Raw genomic sequence first — 18,435 nt, 5'->3', positions numbered from 1 at the left:
CACTAGGTTCCAGTCAAGGACTGAATGTTCTTGATGTCAAGGCTCAAAACACATTTGCACAGATCATGACACCTTGGCATACTGAGTATATTAAACTGAAGGTAACAAAAAATTGCAAGCGAGGAAAAGGTCCTTTGTCTTTGCCCAGAAGCAGGCCACAGGGCTGGCATGGGTGCCTTCTGGATACCCAGAGCGAAGCAGCGCCACTGTCTCCAGAGACAGGGAAGCCGTGGTGTCTAAGGAAAGAGCGTCTGTGGTTCGATCACGTTGGTGTCGCACTTTTCCATGACTCCATTCTTTGACAGAGCTACTGTACAAAAACACTTAGATTTTCCCTTTTCTGGGAAAAAGGGGCTTTTCTCTTTATGACGGTTTCTGTGTCTCAAAATCCTACATTAATTTCTTAAAAGCAAATATGTACTCCTTACTACCCATCAATCTGTGGTCATCAAGCTTTAGCTGATAATCCAAAAGGGTAGAAAAGCAAAACGTTTTTCTTCTCCTACATAGGTATTGCCAAGTTGTTCCCTAAAATGATTTAAGAGGTCACATTCCAATCAGCAATACGTAAGCATTTTTAACTTTGACCTTATCCATATTATTAACTACTGGAAGTTATATCAATTTTTGGGAAATAAATTTTAACTGTGAAAAATGCATGATCTTGTATTGCTTCATTTTGACAAAAGGGGAACTCACGCATTTCTTGTCCGTTCATTTTCAAAGAAAATATATTTATTTCCTTTTCAGTTCTTTTGCTCTTCTCTTAACCTACTTTTCATTATTTTGCCAACTTTGTCATCAATAATAAGCGGAGGGTATTGTTAGAAATGCATGTGAATTCATAAAATGGAAAATAATATATGCTAAGTAGATTTAAATCTAATAAAGATCCAATCTTCAAATCTACAAAGTCTTTCAAATTGCTCAGAATCTCTGCAAAGTTTCAAACTAATCCTTCAATAATTAAATTTTTGGTTCCTCAAGTATTGCTAAGAAGTTAATACACCTGCACACACAGCGCTAAAACCCACAAAATACTATATCACATTCTTTTGTAATCTTGCGTCTAAAATATGTGTGTGTGTGTAGATGCAAAACATTACACCTTTATCATTCACAATTGGGTTTTTGTGATACTTGAGTCTATATTTACAAACTAAATATCTCTGGGCAGGTTATTTTACATGCATTTTGGGTATCTAATTTTTTTTTCTTCTGCTTTTGTATACATTTGCAATACGTAACAGTAACATTCAGTTCTTGGGAGCAGATTGTCTTTAAGGATTAAAATAAGTGTGTAACCTAGCATGATTTGGAGAGGACAAGGGATGGTTTACAGTACTCACCATTTGGCCTCATTCAAGAGTGATGTTCTTTGATACCTTACATTTGTTTCCTCACTTTATTAGTTTTCATTTAAAATCAAGCACTTTTACCCCCCTTTCTTCTTTTCCCCTTGTAGCTTAGTAGTGGCCGCGCCTTCTTTTTAATTGCTGATGGCGTAAAAATGAGATGGCAGAAAGCCAGGTACTGGAGGGCTGTAAATGCAGCCCTGAATGTATCAGTAACATCTGAGTTATTTGCTATTTGATGTTATGTTTCTTCATCTATAAATTAATCTTTCTAAGATAACTGAAAAAAAATTCACCTTTTGTGGTAAAATCCCTCGTACAAATTTTGATTCATATGCAAATTTATATGCATAAAGAATAACGACAGAATAATGTTTTTGCGTTGTTTGTTCTCGTTGATCGCTTGAGACAAGGTCTCACTGTGTTATCCAGGCTGGCCTGGAACTTCTGGGCCCAAATGATCCTCCTGCCTCAGCCCCCAGAGCAGCTCCGGCTACAGGCACACACTAACAGTATTATGGAGTGGATCTTGCTTATTTATGCTACTCTAAGTAGAAAGACAGGATTTTAAGGTGGAAGCCCTAGAAAACAGAGATCTCATTTTTGCCACTGTGGCTCTCTCTTATCAGATGTCCTGTACTGAGCTGCAAACCATTTCCATTCCACCTGCCTGCCCTCTGGTGGACATGCTAATGAGTGGTGAATGACTCCAAGAGAGACGGCTGGTGTGAGTGGGAAGCTTATTCACAAATAAGTCATCTTTTTATGATTGTGAGGTGCATGTAGAAATAATGGTGATGACCTATCTAATAATTACTCATTTCTCAGGGATATCACTCCACAGGAAAAAAAAAAATGCTATCACCTTTGTTTGTGAACCTTTGAATCCCTTGCTTCCTGAGTCCTCTGTTAAGGAAGGTCAGCCAGATTTCATGCCAGCATCCGTTCAGCTGTATCTAAAGCGAGGTCCAGCTCTGCATTATAGAGGACTCTGGATTCTATACTCAGCCTAAAAAGCCAATAGTGTCATTCTTGAATGTTTGAACTCTCAGTTGTGAAGAAAGAAAAACACAGGAAAGGTTAAAAAAAAAGAAAAGAGACAGAAAGATGTATAAAATGAATTTAACTGGTGCTGAGTAGTTCTGGGATAGCGCTTGTAAATTCTGCAAGTTTTGGGTGTGCTCTCTGAAAACCAAGCAGCAGCTAGATCCTACAGGCAGCAGCTGTCACCACAGCCAAGAGGAGGGGCTGGGAGAGGAAAGGGGGCTCCTCTGCAAACCAGGAAGCAGCGGACACTTAAAAATATACCAGAGCTGAAGTTACCAACGAGTTCCAGACTATTTTTCTTTTTTGTGAAGTTAACTCAGCTACTTAGACAAAGGTAAATTAGGCTTTGGAAACAACGCAGCATCTCAATTAGAAGTGAGAAGCCACTGGGACCCACAGGCTAGGACAAGTGTGATTTAGGATCCCACTCTTGTCAGATTCTGTTTTCTGATGAGGGTGCAGCATATTTAACAAAACTGTTCAGGAAGCATCTTCCGCTACCTATTAAGCACGTGACAGTTTCAAAATGTTCAGGATTCTCTGCCCAACACGCACATTACTCAGCTGTCAAGGAAAAGGGCTCAGATATATGATGTGAAAATTACATTTTAACGAGGTGTCATGTGTGTTTAAAGTTCTTATTCATCACTACATAGCCACAGCTTTTACTGGAGACACGAATTCACTTAATTAGCATATTATAAGGACAGAAGGTTCACCTTATCTGCATTATTAAACTGTTATGTGCAGGCTTTTTGTTGTTGGTTTAGGTTCTACTATCTTTAGCACAGAGGAGAATGGTTGATTTACATAATCTCAAATGGCTTTCAAGAAAATGTGGATTGTGTTTGGCAATCAAACAGGCAGGTACAAGACAGTGGCTACAAGTGTTTCTCATTCTCTTTTAGTACTTACTGCCTGATCCGGTTTTTACTAAATCTCAACCTGTACATTTTTGGATCTGATAGGCATACTGATTTTAGGGAATTTTTGAAATTACTTTTCTCCGCCTGTTCTTATTATCAACTTGAGCCTACTTTCTCCTCCTTCAGGAGGAAATACTAGACATTTTTATGTTTAATGGGGAAATTTTAGATTTCTCTATGAACACTTTAGAAACCTACTGGGAGAATCAAAGAGAGTAAGTATCTCATGTGTTAGCCATCTTCGTTCATGAAAAATGGGTTTGGCACAAAGTGGTTCAGCAGAAACAGCAGTTAAGGGTCATCTACAATGGGTGAAGTGAGGCCACTGATTCCCTTACACCACCAGACCAGAATATAACTTACAGTTTCCAATTATGATGGCACGTGAGAAGTACTCAAATGACCTGTGAAGTAGCTAAGGATGGCTTTGAGGTTTCTAATGTCCAATTTACATTACCACCTGAAGGTGAGCAGATATGCATAGCATATAATAGGCTTTAATATGATAGGAAATAGACAGTTAAATCTACATTTGAAGAAAATTCTAGATTTAATAGTTGTAGATGCTTTGCCCAGAAAAATTAAGAATAGTTTCACATTTCTTTTATGGTCAGGTTTTAATTCATACAGGTGGCAAAAACAGAATCACCAGGTCTTTAATATTTTTTTAATGAACATAGCCATTGTGCCTTTCTGAATACATCAGACTTTCCATTTTCTCTACATTGACGATATCTCCGCAGTTTGTCAGCTGAACAATTTGGAAAAGTATTTTTAATATAAACTTGTCTAACCACTTGCCCACATCCTTCCCTATTATTAGACTAGTTACTTTAATTTCTTTTAATTACTTCTGGAAGAAAGTGTAGCAGGTGTTAAATGTGCACAGCACTCTTCTTTAACACCTACTAAACTCTGAAGTTACCAAAGCTCATAACCTGGGATAAGAAGGGAAAAAGTTGGAATAGAGGAGAGGGACCCGGAGGGCAGCTGCAGTGACATAACAATAAAACTTCTAAGGTACAGAACTTTGTACACACAGTGCCTGTGGCTACCTGAGGAGCATGCACAAGAACTCCACAAATGAATTTAGGATTAATAATCCCTCTGAAAAACCAGGGCTACGGCATTTATTTCACTCATTCATGCATTTATAAATCACTGAATGAATCTTTATAGAGTACCTATAAAGATGGCAGAATAAAATAACTAAGACAACAAGGTATTTTCCATGTGAATCACAGTCTAATCAGCTCTAAAATATTTTCTTTTCTGGTGGTCGTGGGGACTGAATCCAGCACCTCAGGCATGCTAGGCAAGAGATATATCATCTGATTACATTCGCCGGCTCTTCAATATATTTTAAGATTTTTGTCAATATATTGTTATATGAACACAAATAACAGTATCAAAATAAGATCGAGTTTATTTTCAGCAAATTTCATTCTGAAAAACTACAAGAATGCTGCTAAGTTTGCATTTCATACAATGGTAAGTGATGACCATCTAATATTTGAAAATAATTTTCTTGAACCTAATGAGAAATAAATATTAAGCTTTCAAGGTTTCACCTAGCAAAAGTTTTTTAATGATCTTTTACAGCAAAAACATCATTTATAGGATAAACAAACATTAAAATACATCTTTAAAAGACTCAATTAAAATTATCTTTTTATAGATATTTTAATTTCTTTTTATAGATATTGTTGTCAAGATCTTTTCTTTTAAGAAAGAAAGTAAACACACATATCATTAACTGAAGCAAATTAACAAAAGATAGGAACTTCAAACAAAGTGACAATTTCAGTTTGCAAATGGGAACTAGTATAAAATGACTTCTTTTATTTATTTATTTATTTTTTTATAAAATGACTTCTAACACTGATTTTAGAATATATCTGAGGGACTAAGCATTTCTTCAGATTCTTCTTCAAAGTTTATTATTCTCACTTTAAAAATGACTTTTGCAGAGACAAAAACAACAAATTAGAACATCTGATTTCACGGTTGAGGAGTAGATACAATATTTGGAGCACAAATCCATAGTAATGATCAGAGGGCACAAACTACAAATTAGATTCTATCTGGAGAATGCTTAGCACTAATAGCCATTTTTGTGTAAGTTATTAGAGCTACCATGTTTTAGGTTCCTCATTTAGAAAATGTGGCTAATGATAGTCTTTTAGGACCACTGGTGGGCAGCTATTGTGATGTTTGTCACTTGTTATGCCTGGTAGAGGTACTTGCTCATTATAAATTAACAACGTTTGAGTCAGAGTTGTTTTCCCCACTTCAAAGTCGAGACTTCCAAGACAGAGCAGCCTCCAGCTCGGCAACAGCCTGCAGTCAAACAAGTGCCCGAGTTGCAGACTCCCTATGTCACTTCAGAAGTGGATGCTAACATGTGTAAGTATCTCCAGAAGACTTTTATACATCCAGAAAAAGTGTGTTTGCCTTTTATCTTGCAGTAACAGCTTTTTGATGTTCATAATAATCATATTCAGCAGAAGTGGACCATAAGTAACCCTTCACATAAAAACTTAAAAATCATGATTTTTTTTTTTTTTTAAATTGACTCTTGTTATAGGGAAAAGACAGCCAGCTACCAACCGATGACAACAACAAATACATTTTTGGTACTCAGACTTAGTTAAGTCTTTGACTCTAAAATATTTAAGTTGAGGGTTTATGTACATGAACATACAAGAAGATTCATAATTAAATAGCAATAAGAATCCACTGAAAGCAATTGCTCTGAAAAATGTCACCATAATTTACTGCAGAAAAACATCCAGCTAGAACTGTTTGTGTGGAATAAGATGAATAGCCTCTATTAATGCTAATTGAAATCTTCATATTCCCAGATAGCATGCATAAAATGTACTTCTACACTTATTCTTTCCACCTCTAAACTGTAATAAGTTCATGCTAAAGTACTCGCTTTTTAATATGAGCATTCATGCATGCAAATTAATACCTTTTTTGTTGATTATATTGACAAATTTAATACAGGCAAGATCTATTTGCAAAGCATACAAGGTCTTAATTGTGATTTTTCAAAAAGTAAAAGCTGAAATTTATTTTTCATTGTTTGTTATTTCAATAACATCCTTTAAACCAATATGAACACCAATCCTTGTGGGCAAGATGGTCATAATCTAACTCCCATATACAAATAAATAAAATAAAATGAGTCATGCGATATTCTCATGTCCACAATGAACAAAGATTCCTATCTCTCTCTCTCTCTCTCTCTCTCTCTCTCTCTCTATATATATATATATATATATATATATATATATAATAAATATATACATATTTAGAGTATATACACACATATATATGAGTGTACACTTATTTATAAGTTTAGTAATGTGTGTTGCAATAGTTTTTGGGAAGTCTCTAAGCCCATGAGTTCATATTACCATCTTTTGCTTTAAGGATAGATTATAAAATCTGAGCTAAGACTTTTCTGTTACTTATTGAGCTAAAACCTCATTCAAATACAATGTAAACCTATTATCCAAATAAAAGATAATACATGATCTTTCAAACAAATAAGAATTGCAAAGTCATTATTCCTTTATTCTCTAGCTATAAAACACAATATTATCATTTCTTCTTGGGACATTAGTCATGATCTCCTGTTCCATTTGAGCCAAAAAGACTAACCACTATTCATAAGTAGGGTTATTTACCAGCAAAATATAAATTTTGGTTTAAGGATATCACCATTGTGAAATCACACTTTTCCTAGATGACTAAAAGTGATTGATGCTTGCTTATGTTCTTAAATGCAGTGCCCTGAGCTTATAAACTCTGCTGTGAACAGGGGCCCAGGTGATGCAGTTGGTTTAGGAGATTTTTCTTAGAGACTTAATAAGGTGTGGCTTTTGATGTCATTGCATATTCAGGCTTTTCTTTCCATAGAAGCCAATTCAAAACATTAATAGCTGCTGGTTGAAAGAGTTGCTGGCTCAGACTGAACACTGTAACCAGAAAAGGCTGCAGCTAAACTCCTCCCCCCCCGCCCCCTATGGACTTGATTATAACCCTATATCCCCATCCTTAAGAACCTGTGCGCCAATGAGATACCTATACATCTCTAATGGCCTTAGGGTGCTGCCCTAAGCTTAGGCTATTTAGATTCCCCCACGCCACGTGTCCGAGAGAGTTCGCCAGAGAGAGAGTTCGCCAGAGAGATATCGCCGGATTCCAGTGGCCGGCGCACCAGTCTCCTCTCCCGGTGTTAACCACAGCCCTGGGTGCAGTGGAGGCTGCGCCCAGGGCCGGCGGCGGGGGGGCCCCCTCCCCGCATTCCTGGAATAAAGTCACCGCTGCCCACTACTTTCACGGCCGTCCACTCTGCTCCATTCCTCCCACGGACTTCGACCTATAACCCTCTCTTCTCCTCTTCCCCCTTCTCTCAGACCTAACACTGGTTATTGGAAGAAAGTGGTCACTCTGGCTTTTATATGTCATAGAAAATGCCACCTAATTTGTCATTCTATCTGCAGAAGAGTAGGAAGCCATTCACTCAATCAACAAAGAACTATGAGCCTTTTTAAGTGTAAGCAATATATTACACGGGTACTGAGAAGAGACAAGTACTGGTTAGCTAAAAATATAGAACGGCAATGTCACTGGCTATGAAAAACTTAGAATCCACTTCTTTTAAAACTGTGTACATAATGGACAAAGAAAGCAGTATAGTATGCTCGTAAAAGTATGGAAAAATATAGAAAATAAGAAATATTAGCAAGTGAACTCTACTTGATAAAAATAATTTATATTTTAGAACTGTTTTACTTCTATCAAAAGTCTGACCCTGCTTTCTTAATTTTATACTATACTTTTTCGTGGACATTATTATGGCCTGTTATGATATTTAACTTTCAATGAAGATAAGCCCACTCAGTTGTGTAAATAGAAATGAAAAAAAATTAATAGCTATTTATGGCTTTCTTTAAATAAAATTAAAATCAATCTCTCCCAACAGGGAAAAGAATCAAAAAGATTATTCCAAGTATGCTCAAAACTTTTATATTATCATTTTTTACAAAAAAGGAATTTTTATATTTATTAGTTATAAATATTGTCCCGCTGTATCAGGTAGATTCGCTCAGACCTATGAACCCTCAAGCTGACAGTATCTCCCTCACTGTGTCAAATGGCACATGGCAGCATTCTGTCATGGTAACCTCTGGACACCTTCCTGGTTGGGAAGCACGTTTGAAGGCATTTCCCAGTGAATTACAAGGATGGAGCAATCTTTCAGCAAAGGTTTTGTGTTCTTCACCATGTAAAGAGCAGACTAGCTAATAATCACAAATACTCTACAAAGAAGAAAGGCTCCGTTTTGGAGTCATGTTGCACAAGTGTACACTTAACTTCTTATAATTACATTTTTAGATCTGTGAGTGATAACCATCAATCTTTCTAAAATGGCAAGACCACAAATAATCTTTTACATATACAGGCTAGAAGAAAGACCATGAAGAAAGTTTAATCAAAACCTACAATAAACTTATTAAAATCAAACTGCAAGTGTCTCCCTATAGAAAGTCGTTAAAAGTCAAACTTACCTGATCTACTATCCAGAGGTCCAAAATCCAAAGAATATTTCACGACATGATAGTTATTCCATACATAAAGCAAGTTGTCCCTGGGATTGTAATCCACAGCTGCTATGTACTGGTATGAATTGGGGAAGGGTACATCCACCAAACTATCCTTGCTTTGGTCGGTGTTGTAAATGTAGTCAATCTTATTCCCAGTGGCCTCATTGTCATCATCCTCATACACAGACTTGACCACATACAGAATCCCACAAATCATAAATGCATTGGAAGCTGACCTTTTATCATATGCAGTATCCCATGTCCCTTCAATCCGTAGGGTGTAAGGGTTCAGTTGACTAATGACAATTTTCCCGTTGTTTTGTTCGGTTGCATAGATTACCCACAGCCCATTTTCATCCACTGCCAGGTCGATGTCGGATTTGCCTCCCCACCGGTAAGGGGAAGTATCATGGTAATTGGCATTCGCTATGATTGCTTCTCCACTCTTTATCCTAGTCCTCAAATCAAATTTAACTATGTTCCTGGTGCGCTCTTTATTGAAGAACAGAGCTCCATCGTATACTACAAATCCTGTGCCGTCAACCCTATGAGGGAGCTTGTAGGTAGTTGTTGGCCTTCCGGCAATGAAGTCGTCTTTGGATGAATACTCAGTCAGGGTATCAGTTCGGTAAGGAGTCCAGGGCATATAGTAAATCTTGTCAGAGGCCTGCAGAGGATCTTTGCACCATGCCCCGGATTGGTGGTCAGACTCAAACAGATGTTCACTCTGGTACACTCCTTTCAGTAGTCCAGGACAAAGAAAAACTGGTGGGAGGGAAAGAATTAAAACAAGAAATACATTAATTTAAGAGCCTTTCATATACCCTTATTTTTCACCACACAGAAAGCAAATATAACAAGAGACACCCACCACCACTTAATTTGCTGCATGTTTTTTGAGAACACAACTTTTTTGCCCGTGTTAATTTTGGATGTTTTGCTAAATCACTTTGATTTCCTTTACAGAAAACAAGTTTAGCCTTTTTATGAGTAGCTATGCTTTCCTCTGAGTTTTTACCTTCGTAAACATTGCATTATACTATTTTTTGGATATATGTATAAAGTGTATGCATTCTATAGGCATATAACAAATATAATATTTAATATTTAAAACATAAAATTTAAATCATGATAGTTTTGTTAGTTCATTGAAAAACATACCATTTTTCAGAAATGAAACTATATCGTTTCCACTCTGACAAAATTATGTTTTTAACAGTTATCCTTAAGAAACAGACGTATTTTCTACAATATTGTTTTAAATAAAGAAAAAGAAATCTGGAATACAGACCACTGAATCTTCTAGTAAAAAAAAAAAAAAAAAAGAAAGAAAGAAAACTCTTGAAGCTGCTACAACACACACAGAGCATGCAACCCACACAATTAAAAATGAGTGATGGATGGATACTGGAAGAAAAAGAGGAAGAAAAAGAAAGGAAAGAAGGAATAGGGAGAGGAGAAAAGGTATAAGGTTACAGAAAAGAACCCAAGCGCTAGATTTTAATCAGTTAAAAATGTCCTGTTAAATACAGTAGTATTGGAACTTAAAAACATGTACCTTTTCCTGTTACATGAGAAAAGCATTAAAAAACAAGACTGCTTGCCATATTTTGCTGCTCATACTTCAGAGTGAAGGCGGGCAGGGGTCATCTGACTGGCTTGCTTTTCAGTGTGATTCAGCGGCATGTGTGAGTGGCGGTAAAGAAGCTCGGCTCATTCATCCGAAACCACGAGCTCTAAAGCAATGTTTCCCAAAGGGTGGTCCTTCAAGTGACGGTTTCAAGTTGTATGACAGGTGTTTCACAGAAAGAGGGAAAGGAAGCTACAGCCACATCGGTGAAGAACTATTGCATTAAATATAATTGTGGCAGAGATTGCAGTAGCTCAGGTACTGTAGTGAATCTCCGAGGCAGATTTGGGAGGGGGAGCAAACCTCCCAAGTGCATTTGATTTTGGAATCTTTTCTAAGGAATTTCTTTGGATTGCGGTTCTCTGTTGAACCTGCTGTGGGAAACACTGCTCTAATAGATTTGTAAAGCAGACACGCTCATCATGCAGGCTTCTGGTATGTTTGAAACGATTAGAAGTGCTAGATAGAGGAGCTGGGGAATCACCCACCAGTCTTTTGGGCAAAGACCCATTTTGTAATGATTGAAAGATTATTCATTCAGCATTAGTAATTAGCTTTTTAATAGCAATGAGCACAGATCCAATGGAAAGCAGTGTAAAATGGAACAGTTAAGTTTTGGAGATTATAGAAAAAGCATATACAATACTAACATTCCCAAAGTTTCATTTTTTAGGAAATAAACAGAGCAAGGGAAAGCTGGCTATGAAACTATTCCTTAGAAAATATAGAGGACTACTGCCAATTTACAGTTAATAAAAATCAATAAAATTATTCACGATTGTAAGAATGTATCAGGATGTTTTCATGATCACTTTATTGAAAAGAACATTTGTTGTAAAAATTTTATATAATTTTCTTTTATAGATAATAATCAGCCATTGGTTATTAAAGTAATTTAGCATATTAAAAAATTATCTCCTCCTAGTAGTTAAAATTAATATATACCAGAGCTATGCCAAATTATCCAGTAAAAAAAAAATAGAAACAAATGTAGGCCAATAACTATTTATCACATTTACTGGATTTTTAACTACTTATGTAAAGATAAAGGGAATAAAATACAGTGTTGAAAATTTTACAATATTGAACTGTGTTTGGATAAGAAAATAAAAACCAGCACTGGTCAGTAAAACAGATTAAAGTGAAGTTGAGCAGCAGAAGTAGTAAATAAATTCTCATAAAATAGATAAGAATTAATAACAAAATTATTTTAACTAAATGTTAAACTGTTAAATAACTTAGCCTATAAATAGTATATAATTTAGGAAAGGTATTTAATTACCTTTTTGTTCCACTTCTATTGGAGAGAGAGAAGTAAAGAGAGAAAGGAGAAAAGAGAATAGATTAATGGTACGGTATTGGCCAAGCACTTATTATTCACGTCTTCCAAACTGAAAGTACATAATTTACTTCACTCATACCTGCTTCATTGAACATTATGCTTTTTTAAAGCCCATTTCTCTAATACAATTATTGCTTTAAAATAATCATATAAGCTTTAAAATTCACTATAAACACACTGAAAATTAATCCAGTTAAGAGTATAAACACACCATTCTATAGACATAGGAAATACAGTATTAGAACATCAATATTACTATTTGAAAGAGCATGTCAGCAATTACCCACAAGCTTTCAAATAGTTTGGTTCATTTCATTTATAAATATTATGGTTCTATACCACCATTTAACATAATAGTCTTGGTTTTTATGGTGCTCAAAGAATTGATCTCTTCAGAAGCAAGACCTCTGTAATTCATTCCTAGTGTCTAACAGTTTCCGTAGCAGCTTGAAAGTTCACAAGGTACACAGCACCAGACAAGGTTCTTCCTTGAGCAGATGGACTTAAGATCCTTATTAAATACACTGTGCGGCTCACCAGTACTTGATATTACTGTGGAAACATATTGTCTCTCTGAGAAGCTATTATCAGAGGGGTGATCTAAATAATGAGCCACAGATTCTGGCCTTTTCTGAAATTTTAAACTTAAAATATTTTTTTTAACTTGCAAAAATAACTCGAGGTGCTCGGAGACTGAGTAAAAGTACAAAGACTCAAAAACTGAGCATATTCATGACCCTCATCAGCTAGCACTTTCTTTATCTTATGGACAACTGTCTCATTAGTCACAGTTTACTCATATCTTAAGGAGAAAAAAGAAGCCTACAAGCAAAAGCAAATATGTCAGGAAGTATGGTTTCATAATAAAAACTAAAAATCACTGCTAATGTAATGCAAAGGCAAAATGAATGGAAGGTATGAGCTAATATATTATGCTTAGTAAATAAAATGAAAGCCCGAAAAGTGAAAAACAAGAAAGTAATACTATTCTCAATAATTATATTTGGATGTGATTTTTGAGCTTTGAACTAAATTATTTAGTCATTGAAACCAAAATTTTTCCTATCCACTGACTTTTCTTTGAAACTTCAGTCTCTCATGTTAGAAGAAGAATTGATATATTATATATTTTTGCTGCAAAAACTGTATTTCAGTCATTATAAATCCTATTTTTAGCAATCTTTCTAAAAGAACTTTTAAAAAATGTATTATTTTGTCACAATTTGTCAACAGTCCCAATTACTCCTCATTGAGTGATTAAATGACGCGTTGAAATGACTCAACACAAGCTTTATTCTAAGAGATGTACTTCATTCATCCACTAAAATACTACCCTGTATTCAGATGGACAACTAGAAGAGCTAGCATCTTACACAATGATTTATAAACCCATTATAATGAAAGTTAGAGATGGATGAGAAATCATACTAAATTGTCATTTTTCCAGTACTGGTCTACAAAGGATTTTCAGCTACAGTATTTCAGGTCTTGTTTTAGCTTCAAATGCATATTCTAGTGATAATTAACTTAGGAACTCTATATTGTGATACCCTCACAAGGTTAGAACTATTTTGCCTAAACTTTGTAGGCATGCATGAAACAAAAATCTACTTTGAGAGTGAAATTTCCCTCTTTAACGACTTCTTAATGCAAAAGACAAGATATATACCAAAAAAGTATGATCATGTATCTGTTTTATTATGTAAATTCTGTCTTATCATTTTATGGGCATTTTTATCAGAGAATTTTCATATGTATTATTTCCACTGTTATTTGGTAAATTTTGCTTTTAATTCTTTGGTCTTGATCTACTTTCTAAGACATTCGCATAAAATGCAGCATAAGTAAAGCTTGCGTTTTAGTTGGTGCTTACTCAAAATTAAGATTTATTAGGCAGTTCTGCTCTGAAGAAAATTATTATGGCCTTGCCCATGTCATGACTGCCTGAAACTCATTTATCATTTATTTGCTGTTTTCAAGACTGAAATAAAACAGTCCTATAATTTAAACTGAAACATGCACACACAAATCATATTTCTGTAACAAAAACTGGCAAGGAAACATCATTTGTTGTTGAAAAGCTTAGTAACATTTAGAATTAGCCAGTCATTGCCTATGGTCTAATTCTGATTCTAAAAGTTTCTCTTTCCTGAAACAACAAACGAATCAGTTACAAAACACATGAATGCGATCATTTCCTTCATAACCACACAGTGCCTGGCACCTCATAGATATAGAATGAATAATTATTGAATTAAATGCATAATTGAAATGATAGTGAATAGCTTAGCTTCTTGATATTGTAGGCATGTCACGCAAAGAAAAAAAATGGTGAAACAGACCTTGGATATGCCAGGTAAAATTATATATGCAATGCATTGTCTACTTAGTATCTTTACTTCAATGAATGGAGCGGAAAGTAAAATTCATGGGCATTCGTGTGTCCAAATTAATAAAGTAGAACTGGAAGGAAACAGGAAAAAAGTAAATTGGCTGCTCTTGTCAAGAACCTGGTGCTATACAACAGCTTGGAAAGACTTAAAAACATGCTTAGAAAGCGCCTGTCTGTCTTCTCTGTAATGAGAAAGTAAATAAATGAATTCTACAAAGACAGCTGTGCTAGGGTCTTCTTCAGGATCTCGTGCTGTTAACTGGTCCAAATTTTTGAATTCTAACAATATAACTGTCATTGTTTATTTCCAAGTCTCTTTGGAACTATTTTTTATTCTTTTCTCTCTCTCTGTCTTTTTTTTCTTTGGTATTGGGATCGAACTCACAACCGTGTGCTTGCATGGCAGGCGCTGATGCCGCTGAACTAAATCCTGAGCACTTTTGTCCATTTTTAATCTTCAAACTAGTTTTATTATCCATTCAGTGTATATAAATATTTTATATATTTCCTTAAATTGATTTCATTGTTGTGCTTTGCCAAACTTAGTCTCATGAGCTCTATCCTGTGGATACAGAAAATGACAAATTTGAACTCACGGTTATTTCTTATTTTCTGTATAATAGGAGGAAACTGTAAAAAAAGACTAGCAAATTTTCCCTTCAGCTTTCAACACTCATAAAGTAGATATAGTACACATTCATACTATCATGTAGAAAACTGAGACATTATCAGTTCTAACCACATTTGGCACAATATTCAATACTTTTGAATTGTATTCTTTAATTAGAAAGGTGTGGATCAGACAGCAGATGCATACATTGCTAACTTTTTACAAACTGCATTGCAAATTGCAGAGAATTAAATTTGTTGCATACCAAAAACTATTACTGCCGTAACTAAGAACTGTGAAACGGCACCTAATATCTTTTAAATTCTTTTGCTTTAAACTGTCAAAAATCACATTTTCTATCCAGAGTGCAAACATCTCATATAAGTAGAATATTATAATTCAATAATATTTCCAAATTTCATCGTATCTAAATTAAAAGATACTTATAAGGGAATTAAGATGTTTATAAAAGAATATATAAGCAAATAGTTTTTCATGGAAATGTCATGGTATTTAAAGAATTAAGCTCTTAGTAAAATTCAGCTTAGATTATTTGAGTAAACTTGCCCTGTGTTAACTGAGCAGTGTCGGCATGAGGAGAAAAGGAAACCAAGTAGGTAATAAAAAATCAGTCTTGTAGAAAATCCACAAAGTCACCAACAAGTAAATAATCAATGTTCATCAAAATACTTTGCATTTTTGAACATCCACATTATATTTTTAAAAAACCTTTTATATGAATCAGCTGATTTATTTCTTTAAACAGTGTTGTCAGATGGCATTTATTATTTCTGTCAAAGATGATGTATTAAAACTCAAAAGATCGAAAGATCTGACCAAGGCCCACACTAGTAGGAAGTACAGGTCTTTGTCTAGTAGGACACGCCCGCTCTACCAACAAGTAAATTCAGCACAACGTGTTTTTATTGTTGTGGTTTGCTCTCCATTTCCTCCCTGTCAATCCACGAGGAAGCATACTAAAGAGGTGATACATAAAATACATGGACTCGCCTTGGGATTGGGCCTTGAAGCTGTTATAATATTCATTCCTTAAACACTGTAGTTTTGTATATAATATTAGTGATTTTAAACATCACTGGACTCTTACAATGAAGATTTTCTCATTCGTTCAGAAGTTTAAATGAGAAAACAGAGACACAAAGAGGATGCTGTGTGGTTAATAAGTGGTAGAGTTGGGATTCAAATCCTTCTTTTTGATTTTACTTATGGACCATCAATAAGATACATTATTATTTTATTTGTCTCTAGTGACCAACATTATAGAAAGAACCAGACCAATATTTGTTACGCTTCTGGATAATGAACACGTAGAACTATGGTATTTTCAAAGAAAGACTCTGGATGCCACACTGCTCTGTGCTATCATCCCTTGACAATGGAGACGAAAAACAGCACTCAAGAGATGATTAAAATAAAATCAGAGAAAAATGGGTACTACTTTAGTTGGCTAAGGAAAATAACATTTCTCTTAACACTGGAAACAGATTTTGCTCAACACCGCATGTTTTACCGATTCATATTGTTATGAAATGATAATACTCTTTCTTCTTCCATTTCACATTTATCAAGAAAATATAGAAGCTCTTCAGTAAACAGAAACAAAATCCGCGATGTTCATTAAATTTTTTGGTATATTGCATATCAAAAATTCTGACAGATATCTGTCTCTTTCAGTAAATAAATTGCTAATTCTTTATTTAGTGACAGACAGAAGTAATCTTTGCAGCTCTGCTTCTAAATTATGCTTTTCAAATAATGCCTATGCATCAGTGAATAAAAGTGCCACTCAAAGCACCTTGTATTACAATGCCTTTATATAATGTGTCTTCAAAGCGAACACCTCCCTAATGAATTTCATCCTGGAGTGAGTAGATTGAAAATGTCAATAATTCATAAAATGCCTTGAGTAGCCACATTCTAATTTAAACACTTAAATACAATATCCATAGATGCTGGAGCAAGGAAGACGGGCTTTTATTTTGTGTTAACATTCCACTCCAATGATGGATATGCAGAACCTTTCAAACTGTTAATTTAGCCTTTTAAAAGAAAATGGTGCTATTAGTAGACTCCTTTTTGAATCTCTTTCTAGTAGCTCTAGCAGAAATAATAAATTTTCAAAGTTGTTATTGGAGATACTTAAAATCAATACTACATTTGCTGTCTCAAGGATGCACCCTTGTTACAGTGATTTGTTCCCACTATGTAATAGCCCCAATGACACTTATATTTGCTACACAAAAACAAAGACAGAGTCATTTTCGAGTGTAAAACAGTACCTACGTGGAGTAATACATCAGGGCCACTGAGCCCATCTGCTGAGTTCCAGATAATGTGCAAGCCCCTTAGGGCCATGAATACAGAGAACGGTAATGACAGTCATAATGGCTAAGAGAGAGTAACTTGCTAGGTGAGCAGACACCATGTGGATCTACCTCGTGGAAACGTGTGCATCTGGTGATGTGAACGGGTTAGAATGAACTCTCTGTGCCTTGGGGAAGCCTGTAGTCAAACAAGAGGCCTCTTTCGGGAAACTTACTCATCAATGACAAGCTATTCTTGAGTGCTTTCCAAAAACCTCATGTGAAGACCTTAGAAACAGACAAGAACCGAAGAGAAAGGCAGACAGATGGAGACAGACAAGAAGCTGAAGCCCACCAGCTCCAGGCAAACCAAATTTCCCATAGAGAGTGTCGGCACTGTGCCTAAGACACTTTTTCACTGATTCTTAACAGGTTCTATGCATCATATGTCATATAGGCAACAAATGTTACAGTACATTAAAGATGAATCTAGATCTAATCCCAGAAATTAAATACTTTATATTAATATTTCCAGTGTTTTTGGAGCTAAAATTTGTTAGAGCATTTATTCTCACTTAATATTTTACACATAAAAAGGCAAAACAGAGACTTATAGGCCCAAATCACAATTTACTTTTTAATCCTTAATAGCATTAAGAATACATTGTTAAGTATTATGATAATTTTGATTCACTTAACTTTTTCTGGGAGAGTGAAGTGGACCAAAGTCAAGGTACTATGAAAACAGAAATCCCATTCTGAATGTATTGTTAAGAAAAAACAGAAGCTCTTAAGAAGTCACGTGACACTGTTTCCTTTCTTTAGCAGAACTTTGAGGATCTTATGAATTAATCTTATAATCAAAAGTTTCTCCATCAATTCATGGAGGACAATGAAACAATACCCATGAAGATACTCAGTGAAGAACAAACAAAACAAAAACAATAAAAACCAGTATTTGAGGAATAGCCAAAGACTGATAAGATGCTACTCTGGTATTTTGGTATTTTGGTATACTCTGGTATTTTTGAGAAATTTGCCAGATACCACAGCCAACTTGTATTGGATTCATTAGCCAAGAAACAAAATATTTTGTACTTAGTAAGACTATAGTAATGCTATTAATACAATATAATTTCAAAACTGAAACAAAATTTCAGAATATTTAGTGAAAAATATGGTTGTAAA

At 35.1% G+C, this 18,435-nt stretch overlaps 1 protein-coding gene across 41 annotated transcripts in view; it reads right to left on the bottom strand.

The window, feature by feature from the left end:
* Positions 1-18,435, bottom strand: part of Adgrl3 (adhesion G protein-coupled receptor L3) — a 798,686-nt gene that overhangs the window by 295,791 nt on the left and 484,460 nt on the right. For 31 of the 41 annotated variants that reach the window (XM_063240383.1, XM_063240357.1, XM_063240358.1 and 28 more), the window contains 2 exons: positions 11,862-11,876; positions 8,914-9,714 (listed from right to left, as the gene is read on the bottom strand). In XM_063240383.1, the coding sequence (XP_063096453.1) occupies positions 8,914-9,714; positions 11,862-11,876 (816 nt within the window). The remainder of the gene's footprint in view (positions 1-8,913; positions 9,715-11,861; positions 11,877-18,435) is intronic. The other 10 variants (XM_063240352.1, XM_063240367.1, XM_063240372.1 and 7 more) reach the window with 1 other exon arrangement.

Source organism: Cavia porcellus, unplaced genomic scaffold, assembly GCF_034190915.1.
Source record: "Cavia porcellus strain 051 isolate PalLab524CR breed Dunkin Hartley unplaced genomic scaffold, mCavPor4.1 scaffold_30, whole genome shotgun sequence".
In the NCBI taxonomy this organism is placed as follows: Eukaryota; Metazoa; Chordata; class Mammalia; order Rodentia; family Caviidae; genus Cavia; species Cavia porcellus.
Note: the sequence above shows the minus strand (reverse complement) of the source record. Positions and strands in the feature narration are given on the sequence as shown.